The sequence below is a fragment of the Phaenicophaeus curvirostris genome, chromosome 9 (assembly GCF_032191515.1).
Source record: "Phaenicophaeus curvirostris isolate KB17595 chromosome 9, BPBGC_Pcur_1.0, whole genome shotgun sequence".
Lineage (NCBI taxonomy): Eukaryota > Metazoa > Chordata > Aves > Cuculiformes > Cuculidae > Phaenicophaeus > Phaenicophaeus curvirostris.
In genome coordinates, this window is record NC_091400.1 from 11,840,162 (window position 1) to 11,862,904 (window position 22,743).

The following is a 22,743-nucleotide window of genomic DNA, read 5'->3' on the forward strand; positions in this document are numbered from 1 at the left end:
AGGTTTAAGGTATCTTCCAACCCAAACCATTCTATGGTTGTTTCACTCTAACAGTGCACAAAGTCCAAGCTGCTGAGAGATATCAGGTTTGTACCCTGCCCTACTGGAATGGCAAAGCTTCTGTGCTACATCCACACATTTTTGAACACTTCCAGGGATGGAGATTCCACCACTGCCCTGGGCAGCCTCTGCTAGGGCTTCACCACTCTGTCAGTGAAGGAAATTTTCCTGATATCCAATCTAAGCCTCCCCTGGTGCAACTTGAAGCCATTCCCTCTAATCCTGTTACTTGTTACTTGGGAGAAGAGACCAGCACTGACCTCGCTACAACCATCTTCATCCATCCAAATGCACTGGGTAGTACAATGGCAGGAATGGCAAGGTCTGTCCTTAGGCTTTTCCCTGACTTTTCTAGACAGTCAAATGTTCAAAAATCATCTACATTGCTGAAATAAAGAGAAAAGGCTCATCATTTCATAGAGACTGACTTGCCTGTGTGCTTCCTCAGCCCTTGATAATCTTGATGGCCTGGGCTCAGAGACTGGCTAGTAAACCCTCACTTATAAGCAAACCCAAGCTGACCAGGACCACCAGAACTATCACAGAATCATAGAATCATGGTTGGAAAAGACCTCTAAGATCATCTAGTCCCACCATCAGCCCAACCCCACCGTGCTCTCTTCTGCTCTCTAAGAAGTTTGGCAGAGTGAGGCACGTGATTGGTGCTGCTCCATGGGGGCTTTGCACTTAACTCTTGGACCAGCTCCCAAAAGAACTGCACATTACAGGATTAGTATTGACTTCCATGACTGTTTTTGTCTCAGGGTCCACCATCTACTAGAATTATGCCCCTTACCAGGTCATCTTACCAGAAGGGTGCTGGCCTCTTCTTCCAAGTGACAGGGGACAGGACGAGAAGGAATGGCCTCAAGCTCTGCCAGGGGAGGTTTAGGCTGGACATTAGGAAAAAATTTTCACAGAAAGGGTCATTGGGCACTGGAACAGGCTGCCTAGGGAGGTGGTTGAGTCACCTTCCCTGGAGGTGTTTAAGGCACAGGTGGATGAGGTGCTGAGGGGCATGGTTTAGTGTTTGATAGGAATGGTTGGACTCAATGATCCAGTGGGTGTCTTCCAACCTGCTTATTCTATGATCTTAGGAAGTAAAAAATGGAAGGAGTTGTCTATGTTAGGAAACATGAGCACAACATTTTCTCAAGCTGGAAGATGCTGGATCTTCTGATTTTCTCATGGGTAATGATTTTAGCTCAGTTTTTTAATTCTTGCCACTCTCAAGTTCTGAAAAGGAGAGTTGTCATCTCTCACAGCTTTTCTCATGATTACAGAAAAGTCAAAGCTACCAAGTAATTGTAAAGCTCTTTGAAGGTGAAAACTGCTGCTGCATTGAACTCCTAGCAGCACGTATTTTGCTTCACAGTTGAAGAAGGAATTTCAAAGTCGGTCACCACATAAGTTATTTCTATATATTTTGCTTTATCCTTTCTTCTTCTTTGTTTGCTAAATAAGTAAACAGCCAAACAAAGCTGGTTGCTCCACATCGCTGTTATTGTCCATTTCTCTTTAAACATAAATCTAAAGTGTGGTTATCCTTTTTTGTCCTGGTTTGTTTTCTCCTGTGAATTGCGTGAGTTGATAGGCAATACTTACATACTTGCCAGAGGTACCATCACTTATAAAGGGTCCATTTGTTTGTCCGAGTCATCGTGCTGTGTTCCTGCCAGGATTCCTCCTTTTAATTCTTAAGAACAAATCTGATTGCACATTCTGAAGCTAATATTCTGCACTATGACTTTTCCCACATACCAGCTTCCTCATGCCCATGAGAAATGATGGATGTAGTTAATTGGATGGATGTAGTTAATGGTTCTTCTTTCAGAGGTCCAAGGATTGTGGGCATCAGCAGAGCATGCTGGGCACATCAACAGCTTTCCAGTCTTCAGCTTCCATTTCCTCAGATGCTAACTGGGCAAATCCCTTCAAGCCCTGGTGCTCACACTGTGTGTTTACATACTTTCTGAATACTGCAATAACCTCTGTATACATTCCACTGCTTATATTCAACTGGGAACAAAAACACATTCCCGTTTTGCCTACAGCATTTTAACAGGGCACACTGTTACCCTACACGGGCTTTTCTCTGAGTTTGTCGTATCCACCATGATCTAACACTTCTACTCTCTGAATTATTGTTTTCTTCCAACTCACCCGTCACACCTCAGGATTGCACAGGACAGCAGAACCCTTCCACACCCACCCAGTCACCACATGCCCCCAACAAGGTTTTGATGGCAGTTGGTTACCAGCCAGCACGCCTCCTGCTGATGCTTCTGTTGTTTGAGCACTACTCAAACTGTAAACTGGAGGGGAGTAGATTTAAACTAGACATAAGGAGGAATTTCTTCACCACGAGAGTGGTGAGGCACTGGCTCAGGTTGCCCAGGGAAGTTGTGGCTGCCCCATCCCTGGAAGTGTTCAAAGCCAGGTTGGATGGGGCTTGGAGCACCTGATCCAGTGGGAGGTGTCCCTGCCCACGGCAGGGGGTGGGACTGGATGGGCTTTGAGGTCCCTTCCGACCCAAACCATTCTGTGATCCCATGATTCTATGGTTCTATGATTCTCCTCCAGCCCCCCATTAATCAGTGCTTACTGCCAATGGTAATTGCTACTGGTCCAATATTCCGTGGTGAATGATGCTGAGTATTTGTTTGAGTTTGCACAAAAAAGCACACTATCTGTTTTCAGAGAACTATACAGACGTCTATGCAAATACAGCAAATTCTGGGGCACTTCTCACTGTGATGAATAATTATTACACTTGTTCTCATCTTCCTGGTGGATAAAGGAGAGGGGATGAAAGGAGAATAAAGATTCAGAATTGTGACAGGGTTCTTAATTTGAAAGCATAGTGAAAAGGAGGTTGGAAAGCTATTCCTTCTCTCCTGAATTAATGGTTTAATCTTCCTTTGCGTCTGTAAAGCCACCGCCATTCCTGATGGGAAACATATTTCTGTGGGTACAGATGAAAAAGAAAAGTATTTGGGAAGAACCCCTAGAATTATTTACTACAAGTCTCTATTTAGAAGTAGCATGAAAATTTTAAAAGTCACATTTTTCTGAAAACAGATTTGCACATGGTTGGGAAATCATAGTTTTAGCTTTTCTGAATAGACTGGGTTTTTCCTATTTCATGGTATTGGTTTCTAGTCAGTGTCAGGGTATCGGTTCACTCCTGAGCTGTTATGTTAGCTTGATTGTTTTAAGGATTGCAGCGAGCCATTTTTTGGCATCTCAGTTCCATGGATATAACGCTGAAGTACAATAAGAAGAAGGAGCAGCCTAATGATTAAGGCTGTGCATGACCAACTGTTCACTCTGTTTCTTTGCAGCAAAATTCCCACCAAGCACTGCAGGGAAACCTTTCTGAGATCTCCGTGTGCCTGGTGCTGTCTGCCCACCTGCACATGTGGAAGGCATTTGGCTGATGACGTGGGCGAGGTGCTTGGTTGAGAACATGTGGGAGGTGTTTGGTTGAGGACATGTGTGACCCATTGTCCCTAACGAGAACCATGAATCCCTCCTCCCTCTGTGGTCAGCTTGGCAGTTCATCCTGAAGTGGTAACTTGGGTGCCCTAGGGCTGAGCTTTGTTCTGTGTCTTGGTGTTCTTCTGTGCTACTGCTGCCTGCTCCTGTCCCGTGGAGGAGGCGTTGGCTGGTGGTGAAAGAACACCACTTCTGTAGGCAGATATTAAGAAAAAAAACCCCAGCTTGTAATGGAAGGCATGGAGAAAAATAGAAGGTAAGTTCTGGTTCATTGACTGGGACTCGTAAAGGCTTGTTCCAGCTCCCTCACAGTAATCAGAGGGAGTCAGTGGGAATGGAAACTTAGCGTAACTCCTTGAAGATTACTCATAGCTCATCAGAGCTCTGGCATGTTCCAGTGCTGCTATAAAAGGAGGGGTGTGTGATGGAGGAATGCTGTAGAGAGCAGATGTACAAGGAAGGAGGATTGGGAGACCAAGGCAGTTCCTTGATTTGGAGGGTTTTGAGTGAGAATGCCAGGTTTTAACATTGGCCCCGTTCTGCACACTGCAAGCAGAAACCTCATGTGGCTCATGGAGAAACACGGGGCTGCTTCCATCGTTGGAACAGAGCTGGGGCTGTGCCTGATGCTGTTGCTCCAGCTTTGAGCTGGGAGGAGAGAGTCAGTGTCTTGGGAGCCAGGCTTCCAGCAGGGTCCCATGCAGCACTAAAGGAATTTCTCCCCGCTACGGTAACTGCAGCCAGAGCAGCAGTACACAAGATCCTTCTGGCTGCAGCATTAGTGGAGCTCCCTTTTTTTTAACTTTCAAGCTCCTGTTCAAAGTCATCAAGAAAATGAAGCCATCCTGGAAATTCAGTTTGCATTCTTGCAAACTCCAATGGATTATGGAAAAGTTTAATGCAAATTACCTTACACATATTTAAGAGAATTGGTTTTATTCATTTAAATTGTGTGCTGACTTTAGGGGAACAAAGGCACAGGCTGTTTAGTTTTCCATCTGTTGTTTGTATACTTCCTGTGACAAACTCAGTTTGTTTGGTGTTGGGACTTTTAATTATCCTAGGCTTAAAGGAAAAACAGCAGAGAACCTCTGTATTCTGATTTTTAATACAATTATTTCTTTAAGTCTTTCAATTAAGTAACTTTTTATAATCTCAGAATCCTGTTCCAAAAGGAGTATGTTGCATTTGAAATGAATCTAGAGCACATTTAGCTATAAGCTGCTGTAGTAAATCACTCCAGAGCCTGTATGTGTTGAAACCTCAAAAGTCATTTATTGAACAGCAGCTTTCTGATGGTACTTCTGAACAAAACATAGTCTTTCTAATTGTTTTCACAGATGTTAATTAAAAATAAAAAGCATGCTCTGCAAAGCTGCTCCAGGGCCTGTTTTGTGAAATTAGCTTAAATTTGGAAAACATCATAGAGCATTTGAATTATTTTTGCTGCTGTGGATTCACAGAGCATGGAGGTTTTCTGGTTATTAAATGAATACATGTGAAAGAGAGATGAATTAGAAGAAATGTGTGGGTACTAAGACTGCAGTGAAATGACTTAGTTCTTCTCTGTGTTCATTTTGCTGCTCTTCATCTTCTGAAGAGAGCTGTGAGAAGTTCCTCCTGCCTATCACCCAAATCAGCTGAATAACATTTGAGATGCTGGTAGAAGAAAGCAGGTAAAACAAGGAGTTGGTTCTTGCTGCTCTTTCCAGCTGCTGGTGGCATCTGGACAAACTTGTAAATTGGACTAATATCTTGGGTTTGTTTGTGTGGTTCTCCCTATCCTGCTGGGAAAGGAAAGGAGGTAATTTTTGTCTGTGAGTGGCCTGGAAGTTATTCTTTGTTTGGCTGCTACTGTGAGGCTCTCATTAGTGGCCCACCTCCCAGGATGGCCCAACTGTACCCCTTACAGTAAGACATAATATGTTGGCTAAGTAAGAACAAGGCACTGTGGCTGCTTCATGGGGTTTGTTGCGAGTCTACCAACCTGCTGCTTCCTTGCTGGATCAATACCAGTGCCTGTTCTGGGGGCTGGCTCTCTGAGGTTCTATCTGAGAAGCTGAAGGACCTCCTCTTCTGCCAAGAAGTGAATCTCCCCACCTGGGCTTGCTGTTTCCTGAATGTTCTCAGGTGGGGTCAGCTCTGAGGTGTGGTGGTCTGTGAGTGGTTACTGGGCTATGGGCTTGCTCCAGTGTGATCACTTATGGCCCCACAAGTCACAGGTTTGGTTCATTGGGGCTTCTTCTTGATAATTAATTTAATAATGCCTTTTATCATAGTTCTCTCTCACCACTTATGTGTGTGTGTGCTGAAATAAATTCTCAGCATAAACTTTTTCACGCTCACTTTCTCACTAGCAAGGCTGCCCAAAACCCAGCACCAACTGCAAAGCGGAGCCCTGTACACTAAGCTCTATTTATTTTTTTTTTTTCTGGCTGGAAGAAACAAATTTCCTTGTATAAATCCTGACATTGTAGTATTTTTTTTTTGCCATACGCTGTGGGTTTGGGGCCAATGTACATATTTGGATAAATATTCCAAATGCCAGATGTCAGCACATGCTGGGTAAGTGCTTAATAACCATGAAACCAAGAGCCCTTGGTCCATCTCAATGGAAAGCAGGGGGATGAAGGAGACTTCAACAAACAAATCTGAATTGAAGAGGCTCCTTCAGGGAGAGGTAGAGGATGTAAGAGTTAATCAAATTTGCCTTAAGTCTAAGGGAAGTCCCTTTATATTCTCAGGATGCCCTGACCTTCTCAATTGCTCATTACGAGGGCTTCTCTTGTCCACTGGGTGTCTCATTCCTGGCTCTGATCACAAGAAGCTTCAGGATGTGTGAGAGCAAACCGTGCTCACACAGAGTAGTTTTGTAAACAGTAGCTTTCTGCCATGTATTGACTAATTCTAGAACAAAACAAACCTCAAAATTGAAAGTAAAAAGCCCCAGGAGATTAGTTGGGATTGCGTACTGTGCTTTTTGTCTAGGACACTGCTGTTGTCGGTTATGTGTGTTTGCATTAAGTGTGCCTTAGGCTTTGTACAATTAGAGTCACTGCTGTTTTAATTCTTAATTGTATGTTGAGGGTGATCTGATTGTGCAGTTTTCCTGCTCTTTCACTATTGTTTGATGTACAAGCGGATTTGAAATGGAACCTCTTAATTCAGACATCATATTTGTTTTAGATTTAATTGTTTCTCTGTAGTTCTTACTACCTGAGGATATAACCTGTTCAGAACAGCTCTTGCCACCCCCTCTTTGCCTTCTAAAAATACTTTTGCCAAAACAAATCCAGCAGGAAGGTGCCACTGCCTGTTGTCAGTGGTCCTGTCAGATGTCCAGGGCTGCGGACAGGCCAAGGGTCACAGCCCTGCCACTTGCCCAGGACTCTCCTCCTGTCTGGTGCAGAAAACTTTGTAGTAGAAACAAAATAAATCAAAACAAAGACCACGTGCACCTTTCAATGTAGGAAGGTCCTGGGTAAATATTCCCCTTTGGGAGGAGGCGATGCAGCATTACTGTATTTGTGGAGTAGCATCTCTGTAGCTGTCACTGCAGAAACTGCAGTGTTTCCTGCAACTGTTGTAACAGAAAGATAGCGTGGTGAAGAATCAGCCACTCTGTTTCAGTTCAGAGGCAATCTGAGCTTTGTTGAAGTGGGAGGGAAAGAATCTGGACTTGGATTCAGCTGCTGGGCCTTGACGGATGTTGGCTTCTCTAACTTGGCTGCCATTGGCTTTATCTCTATCTTAACTCCGAAGATATCATTAATATTTTGGCATTCAAGTCTATAGCTTGTTTCCATCCTTTGTCACTTTAAACGTGGTAACAAGGAAGCCTTTGCCAGGCTTGGAAAAAGAGAAGATGATACCTTCCTTGGGTCGGTAAAGGCCCTGGCTGCTTTTGAACAATTGTTGCATTCTTCTCTCCCTGTTCTTTTCCTAGGTTTTTTTTTTTTTTTGGCTCAGCCACTTCCTTCTGTTTTTCTGTTACGAAAAAAGCGCCTTGGCTTTGGAACCTGCAAGTTCCATCAACACAGAGAAGCCTACCACAGAGTTGTCTGTCAGTGGACAGAACAAAACTCCCTAAGCTTGTGTGTTCTCCAAAACGTCATGCACTCCAAAGTACCAGTAGCTATTTAAATTGATTTTGGTTTTTTTTAATTCCTTCTAGAGCACTCCACAAGATTCGGAACTGAGCCAACCTCCTGGTAATGGGCACAGTTTGAAGAGCCCTCAGGAAAACAGCACAGGAAGATCTGGAGGTCAGGACATCTCGGATCTTCTCCCTGCTGCTGTGCATCTGGCTGAGAGCTCATCCCCACCATTGATTCCAGGACCTGCAAGGTAAGAAGTGATGTTTCTTTATGTGAACAGAATTAAAGCCCTGCTGCTGTTGATAGTTAGGTGCTGTTCATTAATTTTTTTGTTCTGGTGTAATTGATTTTCAAACTCTATCATCCTGATGGATGATAATGGTGTTGGTCTTCAAAGCAACCTGACAAAGCAAGGCTACTTGCTGTCTGCCACTCTGACCTTCTCGCCTTGCTGTGCAGCTATAAACAAGGCTCTGGCTGCTGTAATAACACTCAACCAAGCTTCCTCTGCTTTTTTGCTCACACTAATAAACTCTCCTCTAAGAAAGAGAAACATCAACATGTCTTTTGTAGTCACGTGTGACTGTGAGGCAGGACGTAAGTGTAAACAATTGCAGAGTGCTATGCTCATCTCGGTGGAACAATCCTACTGCAAAGTATCAATCCAGCCAATATTTGAGCACTGTGTTCTCCTAAAGGTCTTAAAATTCACCTGATTCAGTAAATAGAGCTACTTTCAGAGTGAAGACATTCTTCAGTGCTAGTAATGATGGCAAAAGTTGATGTAATCTGTATTTATTTAATATCCTGAAGGGAATGTTTTGCTTGAAGCATAAATACAATACTTTTTTACTCTAATACTTCAATTCTTCCCACGCTGCTAGAGTTTTCAGCTGCTGCAAGGAAGGAATTAGATGATGCTGGCCTGATTTTAACATAGAGCTGAATGCTTGCCAGATCATGTACCTGGCATAGAATGATAAATGCAGCTTAGAAGGAGTATCAGGAGATTGCTGATAAACGTGTAAGACTCTTCGGCATTGGGCAATTTGAAGCATTTCTATGATTTTACTTTAAGTTTGGGGAATTTGCTGCAGAAAGATTTGCCGCGTCTTTTTCAAGTGGGGTGTGTATGATTTGGGCCTTTTTCTGTCTGCATCAACCCTGGTTACCGTTTCTCACTGCCTCTGTCTTTGGAAGAAGTAAACAAAAAAGATGCTCTAGCACACTGTAGGGCTCAACAGCGCCTTTGCAAAATATTTATTTTCTGATCTCAAAGTAACAAGTTTTCTCTTTCCTGCTCTACTAGGGGCAGAAATAACAGGTTAACAGGTTCTGATCTAAAACCTTAAGTCATCTGATAAGGAAGCAGGGCAGATGATTTTCCCTGTGGTTTTGGGTTTTACTGGAAGCACGAGTTGAGGCTCCAGCTGTGAGCAGGTAGAGGAGCCCTAAGCATGAAATAACAGACAGGGGAGCTGAGGTGAGGCAATGGTTTGCATTAGCGTCAGCGCCTTTTGCATGTGGCCTTGGGAAGGCTGTGGTAACAGAAGAAGCAAGCAGGCACACGCTGATGTGGTTGGAAGCAATGGGCTGTGTACAAGTAGTTAACACAGGGCTGCACTGTTGCCCATCAAGCATGTGAAGCTGTCCAAAGTGGTGTCAGAATGGGCCAGGGGGAGTGATGGAGTCTGTAAGGTGGGGTCTCTTATCTCTGGGTTTGATTATTTGTGGTTCGGCTGCAGCAGATGCTGCCTTGCTGTTATTCCTTTAGCATTAGCAGAGGTGCTACTATCCTGTTCTGTGTCCAGTTTGCATTTCTGCAGCTGTGCTGCTCACAAATGGCCTAGCTGAGGGTTCTTTAGGGGTTCCTTTCAAAAACATGAGTACCAAGAACTCAGACTTTATATCCTATCTGGCCAAACCAGCTTTACTCTTCAGCATGCCAAGTTATGACTCTTGAGATGAATCTGCTTGAAGAGACACATCAGGTTCATGTTTCAGGAATCCTACTGGATGGGCAGGAACTCTGCAATCACTTTGCTTATTGTTACTCCAAAACCTGCTGGCACAGCCCTGGTTTGGGTGTTCTATCTAAGTTCTATCCTGCCAAAATAGCAACAAAGACAATACACGGAAAATCTGTGAAGCTTCAGATTCCTAGCTGTTTATTTTTAACTCGCTCTTGTGTGCTGCTTTGAACACATCTTTTCCACCCTCAAATGAACTCTTGCAGTCTCTTGCGAGTGACCGGCTGTCATGGGATGGACTAGCTCTGTGTGGAAAAATGCCTTGGCTGCTGCTCTCCAGCCTTCTGGGTGGATTTCTCCCATCTTCCTCAAATCCTCAGAAATCATTTTGGTCACTTTAAAATTCTTATGTTTTGGAATTCATACAGTCTGTGACTTTGACTTTAAAACACTCTGCTTTGGTCCAAGATTCTTGTACCTATTTCTCACTCCTGCATGCTGAAAAGCAACACCGTCTGGAATTGATCTGTAAACTTTCCACGCAAAATAAAAATGTGGAAGAACTAGAAGAGTTTACAAGCCTCAGGCTTTGCTTTGGTGGAACCCTGCCTTTCTCCTGGACAAAGCCTGTGGAATCCTTAGCTGGACAACTCTACCCCGGGAAGTGTTTTTCCCAGCAGGTTTAGGATGAAGCAGATGCAGCAATTTAAAAGGCATGAACCCAGAAGCAGTGCAGGAGAATTGTGGATGAACTTGGCTGCTTTCCCACCTGGAGCGCTGCATGCAGATCCTGTGGGACCCACAGGAATGACAAACCAAAGCTTCCCTGCATCCTGTGGGCCCATCCATTCGGTGCCATGCTTCCTGTCACCTCTCTGGATATCTTGGATGGGGACCAGGAGCTGGATGTGGAACTGGAGCAGGAAGTCTTGCTTGCTCACTGCAGCAGTAGTTGAGCTCACTTTGTAAATGGTAGAATAACTGAGTTCAGGCAAACTATTGCGGGCTCTGCATTTTGTCCTGTGTATGTAACAAGGAGATGCAGAGCGATTCGGGGCGGGGGGAGAAAGGGAGGGCAGTTCCCAGGAGGATCCCAGAGATCGTTATTCCTGCTTAGCTTTTTCCTACAAGCTTAGCTCCACAGGGTGGGGAGGGTTGGCTGGCAGCTGTCGGCAGCCCTTTAGCCCTGATGGATTTCTCATGTGTGTGTGTACACTGAAAAGGTCAAACAGTGACTTTCTCTGCCTTTTTGGTTCTTTAAAGGGAACGTGGGCATGATTTCCATGTTCCTAATGAACTTTCGATACCTCAGACAGATTGTAGTGCAGGATTCTTTAACTCTAGTCCTCCAGCCCAGTGTGTGCAAATGCCTATACTCAGACTGCAGACACTGACCGATCTCTCCTGTGTCAGGGGAAACAGAACAGAAACACTTAAGAAGCAGCTATGCCGGTGCTGTGGTTGCAGAGCTGGCTGGGCATTTGATCCCTTCATTGCTTTCTCGGTTCATCCTCAGATTTCAGGCCTTTATCATCCTGGGAATACAGTCACTCAGGTTCTGAGTTACTGGGGTATGGAGAGCAGCTGTAGGTGACCTCTGTGTTCTAGAGGCTTCAGCGCTCCGTGTTTCCCCTCACAACCATGACTGGGTTGGAAAGGCTGCCTTTTCTTTTAAGTCACCACTGTGTTTTAAAAGGAAAGCAAAAGAATAAGAAAGGGGAAAATTTAAACTCTTTATGATTTCCTGTTGCTGAATCATCATCTGTTGTTGTTTTCTTGTTGATTATCAGGTTGGCTTCACACATTGGGCATCTCTACCTTCCCCTCAGTAAATGCCAGAGAGCTTTTCTCTTGCTGCTCCTGGTCTTATCTTTTGTCCCCTTGCCTCTGCTGTAGATGGCAAAACAGAATCATGGGAGTTGTGACTCCAACTGTTAATGGCTGGGAGACTGGGAAGGGCTTGTAATCCCCAGAGATTTATGGGAGATGCACCATAAATCATCAGTTTCTTAATGTCCTTTGTAGCTCCCCACCCTAAACAAACCAGGCAGTGCTATCCTAATAAACGTCTCATTAACTGGGCAGTGCTCTTCATTTGTTCTGGGATAACTGGAACTTGCCATGATATGCTTTGAAGGTGGAAGAGGTTCACTACAGGTATTAAATTAATTGATAAATTTTCCATATGCTTCCAAACAAACAATTTCTTGGTAATTATTTCTGCAAAACAAACACTTTAGACACCCACAGGTTTGACTCATTGCTGTTTCATGTTGCAGCTGGGAGGATCGTTAAGGCCTTGAACTTGCAAATCCTTAATTGTTTGCTTAATTTCCAAGACAAGGAAAAGGTCCTCTATGATAACTCTTGAGTGCAGTGGGACACATTTCAAGTTACTTACACACCTGGGGCTTTGCACGGCTGCATTTTTCTTTTTTTGAACATCTCATCAGTTACGTGCAGTGATTATTCGTGGCAAAATGACTTTTCCTCCCCTAAGCTCTACCTGAACCATGAGGAACTTTGATGTTCTTTCATGCTTTGTCATTTGTGTGCTTTGTTTTAAATATGAATGATTCTTTCTCTTCAGTAATATTGAGCTAGTTCAGATTACAAACAAGATACCGCAAAAGACAATGTATTTTATTTTCCTATAGTTAAAAAAAGACACCCAACTTCTAGAGTCACGGCTTTCCGTTGATCCTATTGAATAGGTTGACTGAAAATACATTCTCTCTCTGCAGGTAATTATTGATCTCTAGTACATATTCATTTAGACTGGGTTTTACCCAGGGTAATTATCTCCAGCATGTGGTGTCATTTCCCTGTAGTGCTGTTCTCTTTAAAAAAGAGTGGAAGATAATGGGACTGGGTGTGACCTTAAGAGATCAGTCAGTCCGTCCTTCTGCCCTAAAGCAGGATCAGCTGGGCTTAAGTCATTCCCAGCAGATGTTTCTCTAACCAGTAGCATCTTGCAGACAGAAAAGCACAATTGTAAACAATGAAAAGGAAGATGTAGGTTATGTTCCCTGTTTAGGTCTGTTACCTCCATCAGGAGAACCACAAATGAAGATATCGAAACAGGTTAGTCTGGACAGATCTTATGATTGGAAACTCTAACCTTCTGGTTCTGTGATGTTGTGAATAAAGCAGCAGCAAGCTGAAGCAGAGCAGGTGATGAGTAGGTACGTCATTAGAGCAGTGGAAGGTGCTGTCACACCATGTTCCAGCACTGTTGCTTTGATGCTGTTCAGTGTATGTTTATTACAAAGTTGTCCCAATTCCTTCATCTTCTCCTGAGCAAAATGAACAAATCTTCAGCATTATACAACACCAGAAATATTGTTTTAGTCAATTCATATGGCTGAATAGCTTAGTGAATAGGACTGTCACCTGCCCTGGACCCTGCGAAGTGAGTCGCAGATTTACTACGACGACTCTTTACAGAGTTGACACCAGTGTGGCAGTAGAGTTCACGGGTTTAGCAGTTGTTTTCAAGGAAACCTGACCACTTCAGGCATATTTGCAACTGTTTCATATTTGGTATTTGCAAATGTAAGTCTAATGCAACAAAGAAGTCATGTCTGGAAACATCTTAGAGAAATTTTCGTCAACAAAGATCTGTAAAATGCAAATACACAATGATGTATGTTTGGTTTGAACATCACCGATGTCTCAGTTCTGGGTTTATTGTTGTTCTTTTCCCAACTCCGTTGACAGATGGAATTAACAACAAGCTAAGAACTAGAGGTTAAAGATACAGGATAAACTGTAACTGTATGTGGTGTTTTCTGCTTTGTCTGATGCTTGATTTCATACAGGTTAGAGGTTTTCTATCCCTCAACCTCCACCTGCATTTGTCCTTCCCCTGACCACTGCATCTCTGACAGGCGCATGCCTCCAGGATGGAGAACCCAGGGCACACAGCTGCTAATGAGCAATTTCAGCAGTAAGAAGATAGACTTGCAAAATGAACAAAAAGCTGGAATGGCAATTGACTCCTGCTTTGCCATCCCCTCTCTGAGTCAGTGTTGTGGTTTCTGTCCCTCATCTTCTAATTAAGCTTCCCTGAGTGCAAAATTAATGTCAAATGATCAAGTCTATTCCTTCTTTAGAGAGCCTCCTGGCATCGTCTTGTTGTTCGTACAAGTCCCCTTGTGCCCCATGTTGGTAGTTATCCACCAGATACCAGATACTGCACCGTGCCCTCTGTTGTTCTCAATGTCAGTAATCTCTATATGGATAGGGGGTTTCAGTGCACTAAGAAAAGAAAAATCCCTTTGGGCAAAACAAATTTCTAAGTTTAAATTAAGTGTATTGATGTTATAAATTAAATGTACAAACCATTGGCAAACATTGCTGAAATTTAATGAGTTGTATGGTAGAGATGTTTTACTTTAGATGTGAGTCTTACCCTAAATGTTCAATTGGTTTATTATCATTTCAATAAGGGACTGGAGCCCAGGGACTCTGGAGGTGGCTGAGGGCCCTGGGGCTGTTCAGCCTGGAGAAGAGGAGGTTGAGGGGAGACCTCCTCACTCTCTGCAGCTCCTGTAAAGGAGGTTGTGGCAAGGTGGGTGCTGGGCTCTTCTCCCAAGTAACAAGTGATGGCATGAGAAGGAATGGCCTCAAGTTGTGCCAGGGGAGGTTTAGATTGAATATTGGGAAATATTACTTCACCAAAATGGTTCTTGGGCGCTGGCAGAGGCTGCCCAGGGAGATGGCAATCTCCGTTGTCGGAGGTGTTTAAAAGATGTGAAGAAGTGGCACTTTGTGATATTGTTTAGTGGGCACAGTGGCGCTGGGCTGACAGCTGGACTGGATGATCTTAGAAGTCTTTTCCAACCTTAATGATCCTCATTTCTCTGGAGATTACTTAAAATACAATCTATTGTGTACCTTATGGAAGATGTTTTAAGCATCTTTACTCGGGTCTGTAGAGCACACTGCATTTCTGAAATATAGGCTGTCACTGCTGAGCTGTGGCAAAGCCCCAGTGATGGGCTCACCATGAATGAGATCTTTCTGTGTGACTAGGGAACTGGAGTAAGCTGCTGTTCCACTGACCTCTGGGAATTTGACAGCAAGTCTGTGTATCTTGTTTTGAATAGGGATGGGTGGGAGATTCGTTATTTCATGTCAAGCAAATGATGCCCCTTGCTCCTAGGTACTACTCTGGGCTCAGTTTCGAGTTGGTCTTTGACACAGTGTTTCCTAAGGCAATGACAATGTGCCCAGTCTCCCCAGGGGAGGTGAGGGAGACAACAAGGTTATTCCATCACCTACAAACCTAGATATGGAAAATGAGGTCCACATAGTGCATGCGAAAAAACATAAAAGATAGCTTCCTCTATGGAGTTCATGCACCCATGTAATCTCTAATTCCATTCTTTTCTATCTTATCTTTAATGGGTAGGGAGAGAGGTCTTGCAAATGCTTGTATATGTACTACAATAAAATGACCTCATGAGGTGTGTATCATGTGGCAAAGTCTTTCTGCAAGGTGAGACCTTTAACCTTTTGGTAAGAATCAACTCTCCTGATTAGTTGGAGAGAATATTCAACAGATGGGTCCTTTTAATCTTCTGCAGCACAATAAAAGCATAGCCAGATAACAGCAGCTAACCTGGATTGTATAGCCTGTAGCTTTGAGCAAAGCAGTCTCATAGAAGCAGAAATGAGAAACTTTTCTTTGAGATACTGATGATTTTCCCAGCCTTTTTGTCACCCTTCAGTGTTGCTCTTGTAATCTGCTAGATTTGTGTCACCTCTTCCAACACTGAACTAACATGGATTTTGGAAGGGGTAAAATGCATGCTATGAGTGTGGTGGCTCTCAGGTGGAACTGGAGATCTATTTATGTTATGAGCATTTAAATCACTGCGTATGATGATTTTGCTCCTGAAAGCAGATGATCAATTTCCCAGTGCATGTACTGCATGGCTTTGAAACATCAATGGCACGACTTGGTTTCACTCTTTGCTTCCTTTGCTTCATATTTCGTTCTTTTATTGACGTGAAACAAATAAACATTTCCATTGTTGGCAGCGTCAGTAGCTCCGGTGCTGAAGATTTATCAAATCTCAATTCAAGCACGATGTCTTCAGAGGTGACAGGACAGAACGTGATCTCACAAGAGCAAGGAGGACAAACAGACTCTAATTTATTAATGCAGGCTGCAGAAGCTGGAGACAGAAGTCTGCCTGCTCCGATGCATTTAGCAGGCTGTGCTGAAGAACATCTCTCAGCAGATCTTGCAAGCAGCAATGACAAGTTGCCAGCTTCAGTCTGCGAGGAAGTTGTGCCATCAGCAGGTCCAGTGAACGACACAGAGGGAAGAGCACATGCTGGATCTGTGGACAGAGGCCCAGAATGTGACAATGCTGCTGGCAGTTCTGTGAAAACTGGGGACAATGATCCCAGAAACTCAAGCCCAGAGCCTAGCACTCCCTCAGCAATTAGAGGAAAGCAAGGAGTTGCACAAATGAGTTTGAGCGAATTAGGATTGGTCTGGCAGGGCGAACAGCTGGGTGGCATGAGGGAACCACATGTCAACGCATTCCCCCAGGGCAAAGAAACAGGAGATTATTTTACTGCTCAGGGGGCCAAGCAGGAGCAAGGAGATTTGGAAGTAGGTCAGCCACAGGCTGTAACACAGCAAGGTAGACAGAGCCCAGATGGTAGGGAGGGTCTCCTAATGAGAAAAGAAACCTTAATCATAAACTGCCCAGCAACAGGAGGCTCAGACAGTGAAAAATTTGGAGCAACTGTAAGTGCTCAGGGCTTCCCTGAGACCAGTGAGGTCTGTAATCCACAGACGGGGGCTGTAACAACAGCTAAAGGGAGTGAGGCAAAACCAGCTCTGTGTGGAAATGAAGGGGAACGCTCAGAACCCTGTAATTTAATGTCAGAGTTGCCTTCCAACCCTTCAAATCTCTCCCCAGTACCAAAGCCTGAAGAGCCTTCGAGGGAATATACGCCTGGAAATAACTCTCAAGATCCAGTAAGGAATGAAGTGATGAAAACAGCCTCTGAAAAAAAAGAACCCAGTTTTCAAAGAGAGCTTCAAAAAGAAGATGAGCTTATTAGTGCTGAGCATTTCAGTGTGCCTTTATCAGTTAAGCAAGAGCAAGAACAAAAATCAGCTGTCACAACTGAGAGCCCAAAAGATGAAGCTGATAGTGATGAACTGATAAAAGCAGGTGATGTGCCTGGAGAAAGCACCAGGCATTCTGAAACAGAAAGCATCATCAATCCCACCAAGGAAAGTTCCCTGGCAGATAAAAGGTTATTACTGGAAGAATATGCATTAAGTACTTCTGTGAGAGGATCCACAGAGTCGAATCAAAAAGAAACAGAGGCGAATGAAGTGGGAGAGAAAACCAAACTTGGAACAGAGGAGGCACAAGTGACCAAAACCAGTGAATTGCCTGAGGAGTCAAGGAGGGCTGAGAGACAATTATTGGACTCTGTTAGCCACCACCAAGATGGGGAAAATACCCACATGGGACACAATCCTGAAAAACTCAGTCTTTGTGAAAAGACTTCAACAGGTGACCTGAAGGAAGCAGCTGGGGTAATGAATTTAGACAGTGACTTTAAATCACCCAAAGATAATTCACACACTCTTGGTTGTAAACCAGAACAACAAATGAGTGAAGAGAAAAGCACTGCCACAGATGACCTGGCTTTGCCACTGTTTCTGAGGGAAGAACGCCCACTGAGTTCCGATTGCTTTAACACTGAAGCAGAAGACAAAACTTCAGGCCAGCCAGGCTGTGATGGGACTGAAAAGGTTTGTTTAGCTGGTGCACACAGTTCATCGCTCCTCCACTCCAAGAACAATAATATTGAGCAGAGTAAGCAGGGCGAGTCCTGGGAAAAGGCTTTTGCTGGAGAAACTGTGCTAGAATCTGAAAGCAAAACTGTGAGTCAAGAAAAGACAGAGAGCTGTGGCACGTCAGAAGAAAGTACGAAAACGTCCAAATCAGAATTTGAGCTCCAGGGCTTAAACGAGTTGGCAGGGACTGGGGATTGTGTGGCTGTACAAACTGCGGAGGCCTTGCGGGGTGTGGAAATCGAAGAACTGAACGGTCCCATCACAGAAGGGCCTTGCAGTGATCCAGAGCAAGAACCTGCAGCTGCACAAAGCGGTGCTGTGGATGGGAAGGAAGATGAAGGTTTCCAACAAGGGGAGCACCAAACCATGATGGAAAGCTTTGTGGAGGACAAGGATTTGGTACTGAAGAGTGAATGCAGATCAGCTGTGCTGGAGCAAGCTCAGCTGGAGCAAGGGATTGCAGAAAGTCACAGACATATGCAGATGGCTTATTTGGAAACCTCCCCAGCTGTAGTCAGGACTTTGGGACTCACTCATCAGCAAGTTCTTGTGGAGGATGGGGGTGACAGCCATGTCGGTGAAAACAATTGCCCCTCTGAGAGTGCCACGTACAGCTTTTTTGAGACCCCAGAGTGCAGCATCAGAGACCTGCAAGAAGATGCAGATGTTTCAGCCACTCTTCCCCAAGCACAGCAAATGGAGAAATCTATGTCTGCTGCTGGTGACAGTGGCTGGATTTCAAAGCCAGACCTTGAACAGCAGCAGCAGCAAAGCTGTCTGACAACTGTCACTGGAGCAGATGATCAGGAGCACAAAGAAAGGGCTCTAAAACTTGAACAGCCATTGGACCTAAATAATCACAGCGACATACCAGGAATGCCTCTAAATGTTTCAAACAACCTCAGTAAAGAATCTTCTGTGCAGGGTCCAGCAATGACCCAATGTGGCTCTGATGCAGTGAGAGAAAAGGATGAGGATAAAAGCCGTGCCCTGGTGTTGGAGGATGTGTGTAGTGGCCAACAGGGGCAAAACATTGCTGGTGTGACCATGCTTCATTTACAGGATTCCAAAAAGCAAAACAACACTGATCTCAAGGCAGAAGAAAACTGCTGCAGTAAGCAAAACTCAAACATGCCCGAGCAGGATAATAATTCTTTGATCTCAGCTAGTCAGCATGAAGCAGCGTGTCAGAGCAATATGTGTTCTGAAGAATCTGACAAGAACGAGCAGCCAGGCAGTGTATGCAGGATAAAGGATAATGCTGGTGAAAGCTGTGCTGTGGCTATAAACAGTCATCTGGGGACAGAGAACTCTGCAAGTGCCACTAACACATTGCAGGCCGTGCCAAGCAATACAGAAATAGCACATACTTGTGATAATCCCGAGAAAAACGATCCCCAAACATCTCCTCCAGAAACTCCAGGGAAAATGCCATTAATGGCAAAAACCTCTGATGAGATAGAAGGTCTGGCTGCTACTGAAGGAATTGTACAGAAAGATGGAAATGGGAAGATAAGTTGTGGGGACACAGCTTCTGCTGCAGAAACAGGCGGTTTGGAGGCTTATAGAAGCCCAGGGGCACAAGGATCCCCCTCACCATTACAGGCACAAGGAGAAGTAATTCCCACAGAGCTGTGTAAATCCAGCTGTGTTCTGACATCAGAGGAGGCTGGTGAAGACCAAGCGAACTTCCCAGCCCTCGCTACCGGGACCTCTGCTCCCAGCCAACAATCTGGGAACAATGCAGACAGTGGTACTGGTGGGCAATTGCCAAATAATGAGCTAGAAGCTGTGGCATACCAAAACACATTGGAAAGTACCTCCGATTTGCCGATTGCTGCAAGTTCTCAAGTGTCTGAGCACTTAGATTCTTTCCCCAGGGCAAGCACAGGTCAACCAGCAAACTCACAAAACACCTCTGTAGGGAGCGTGTGTGTGAATGATAAAGGTGCTCCAGACCATAGTGTTCAGGGTGATGGAGACAGGAGTTCAGTCCTGGCAGAGACTCTAAATGTGGGGCAGAGTAGTGGAAACTCATCGCAGTCCCATTCTGAGGAGCTGGAGAAAGAGATATCTGTAATTAAATCCAAAGAAACACGAAGTGAGGTAAACTTCAAAGAACAGCAGAGTGACAGTTCAGCAGAGACTCCGCTCGCTCTCCCTACTCTAGAAGGGGAGCTGCTGAGCCTTTCATCTGCTGGTAAACAAGAGGGCTGTAATGAGGAAATTGCAACCAATATCTGTGTGGATGATGGGGGCGGTGAGATCTTAGAGAAACCTGGGAATTCAGAGAAAATGGGAGAGCTTTCAAAAGAGGAAAACAACATAACCAGGGCAAAGATCGGTATTGCCGAGCAGCCTGCCGAGAACTCTGGACGGGAGCATGAGGCTCTGAGTTGTGGCTCTCTGGATATTGGCTCCAGCCTCCCAGACTTCAGGGAGCACATCAGCCAGATATTTAAAAAGTCTGTCCACAGCACTCTGAGTGCCGAATTACCCCAGCTTTTGTCTGAAAACCATGCAGACTTCAAGCAGAGCCCGATGGCCAAGGATACAGCGGAGTTGTGTGGCCCTGAGAGCTTTCCAGAGTCAAACAAGATGGGCAGAGGAGCTCCTGAGCGCACCTCGGAAGCAGAGGGACAAGAGTTGTCTTTAGCTACTGAGGCTTCCTGCAAAGCTGCCAAAGGCAAACGTCTGCAACAAGAAAACACAACGTCAGAGCTGCCACCAGCAGATCTCCAGGCCACTGAGAAAAACAGGCAGTCCGGTAGCTGTTTAGAAGTGGTCCCTAGGCTGGATGGGGCTACACCTGCTGAAGACGCTCTGGAAAAGCTGCCAAAGCCAGATAGAACCCCTGAGCATCCAGAGAGCAGTGGGATGGAGAGAAAGGCAAGCGTGTGTGTTGGTGGCGTTGATCCTGAACCGCTAATGAGCTTAGAGATAAAGAAGAAAGGACTGGCTTCGTTTGATGGGGCAGCAGCTGAGAACTTCCCTGTGTGTTCCGACAGAAAGCAACAACCCACTGGAGCTGTTATCTCCACAGGCGGTGTACAGGAGAGTGGCTTAGGAGATGCTGCCACTGAGAAGGGAAATAACTTAATTACGGAGTGCAATGCAGAATCAGCCTCATCGGGGGAGGATGTAAGTCTTCCTGCTGAACAGTGCCGGGATCCTAAAGCAAATGAGCAGGAGAAAAGCGAGTACGGTGATTCAGACACTGCCAAGAGCATCGCTGACATGGCAGCTTCAGCACTTGTCCCAGGAGGATCTTACAATCATGGAAAACTGGTAGAGAATTTTAATGTGTCACTTGAGGAAAATCAGGAGAGACCCATCTGCAGCGAGTTTATTTATATTAAGTCTCAGAATGAAACACAGATGATCCAGGATGATCCAGGGAATAGGAAATGCTTGGAAACACTGGAAAAATCACAAGATGTGCAGGAAGAAAAGAAAGCAAATGTGCATGGGTTAATAGATTACTTAGAAGCCGAACTAAACCAGGATGCTGATTGCTTGGAAGCTGACTCTAAACTAGACTCTAGCAACGTGAGTGAGGGAGATGTAAAAGAAAACAGTGACATGGCATTAGGCACAGCAAACACGGGTAAGGAACAAACTGGAGACATGCCTGGAACAGGTACTGTGAGGATGTTAGTCACTGGGGAAGGTGCCTCAGCTTTAAACACCAGCACTGAAGAGCAGGAGACGGACCTATACACAAATCCCTCTCCAGCTGTGGTGGAGCAGGGGGAGAATTCTGCATGCACAGATCTGGCTGTTGCTGAAAATTGGCCAAACAAGATGAATTTTGAACTTGAAAGCTCACTTGGGGATGCCAAAAGCAAGCTGCCACTGTGTGCATTCACTGAGCCTGAGAACCCTGACCTCGCTGAACTCCAGGATGTGGCTGTGGCAGGATTACCTCCGGAAAGGTATTTACTTTAAATCGCTATATGAAGCTGTAGCCAAGGCCTCGGGGCATGATGGATACAGTTTTCAGGGCAGATATCCACTGTCTGGGCAGTTTGGGAGGGCACAGCACTTACTCGATTCTTAAATGTCTATTAAATTTCTGTTGCCTTTAAATGCAGATGAAATTTGAAATAATTAGTAAGGGCAGAGAGGTCCTAAAACCCGAGGAGCTCAATTCCTACCTGTTCCACCTACCAGTCTGGATTCCTGCCCTTACCTGTGTGGATTTGCTTATGCTTCCCAGCGTTCACCTCTCATAGCCTAAAGTTAGGCAAGCAAATAGCACTTCCTAGCCTTAAGTCAGCAGGCCTTTGCTTGAGTTTTGGTGACCCAGATAAATTAGATGGGCAGTGCCTACCTGGCAGATCGCAGGTTTTTACACTTGTAAAAACAAGTGTAACCCAATTACTCACCCTGTGAGTTGTCTAGGCCTCCCTGTTATCCTCCCATGTAATAGGATGGTATTGACAGCACCTTTGGTCTCTGCATTATTCAGTGTTTCTAATGACTCAGAGCTGTTTCAGGTGTGAATTCTCCTTGGCTGGAGTTTGTGGAGTCTGAGTTGTTATGTTTTATAGTTTCCACACCTGGCAGTGACTGCTTTATTGAAGTTAAGACTTCTTTTTGTGAGTTACTACTTTGCTGCCTGAATTATCAAGTTTGAGCTGTTAATTCAAAAGAATTTGAGGCCGTGGAACAAGTGTTTTCCCTTTATCTGATCACAACATGCTCAGGTTGCCCAGAGCAGTGGTGGCTGCCCCATCCCTGGAGGTGTTCAAGGCCAGGTTGGATGGGGCTTGGAGGCCCTGATCCAGTGGGAGGTGTCCCTGCCCATGGCAGGGGGTGGGACTGGATGGGCTGTGAGGTCCCTTCAGACCCAAACCATTCTGTGATTATAACTCTTACCAAAAAAACAGAGATGATACTAACTGAATAAGGAGGGAAAATATTCCAGTGCTATGTTCCTTAAAGGTTAAAATGATAAAAAACAGATTGGAAGTGAAAATACCTGAGGTGTTTCTGTTGTTGTGAAAATGTGGGGGAGTTCTTGCTGTTGTATGTAAGTCTGGGACAGAGAGTGAATAGGACCTACTTGTGTGAGCAAGATGTGCGTTAGCAGAATACCAGCAGCACTGGAAATCTGAACTTTTACGACTTTCTCTTTAAGGATTTGTCTGTGAAATGACAAGAAAATTAGAGCCTGTTATTTCTCTCTAGCTCCTTTCGGTTTGTGTCCCTTTATATGTTGGGAAGCTTTGCAGTGAGTGGCTTTGGTATCACCAAACAAATTGCTGGCATAGCC

At 44.8% G+C, this 22,743-nt stretch overlaps 1 protein-coding gene across 4 annotated transcripts in view; it reads left to right on the forward strand.

Annotated features, from left to right (window-relative positions):
- Nucleotides 1-22,743, forward strand: part of TACC2 (transforming acidic coiled-coil containing protein 2) — a 140,357-nt gene that overhangs the window by 14,645 nt on the left and 102,969 nt on the right. For all 4 annotated transcript variants that reach the window (XM_069864098.1, XM_069864096.1, XM_069864097.1 and 1 more), the window contains 2 exons: nucleotides 7,733-7,905; nucleotides 15,674-21,400. In XM_069864098.1, coding sequence (XP_069720199.1) covers nucleotides 7,733-7,905; nucleotides 15,674-21,400 — 5,900 coding nt within the window. The remainder of the gene's footprint in view (nucleotides 1-7,732; nucleotides 7,906-15,673; nucleotides 21,401-22,743) is intronic.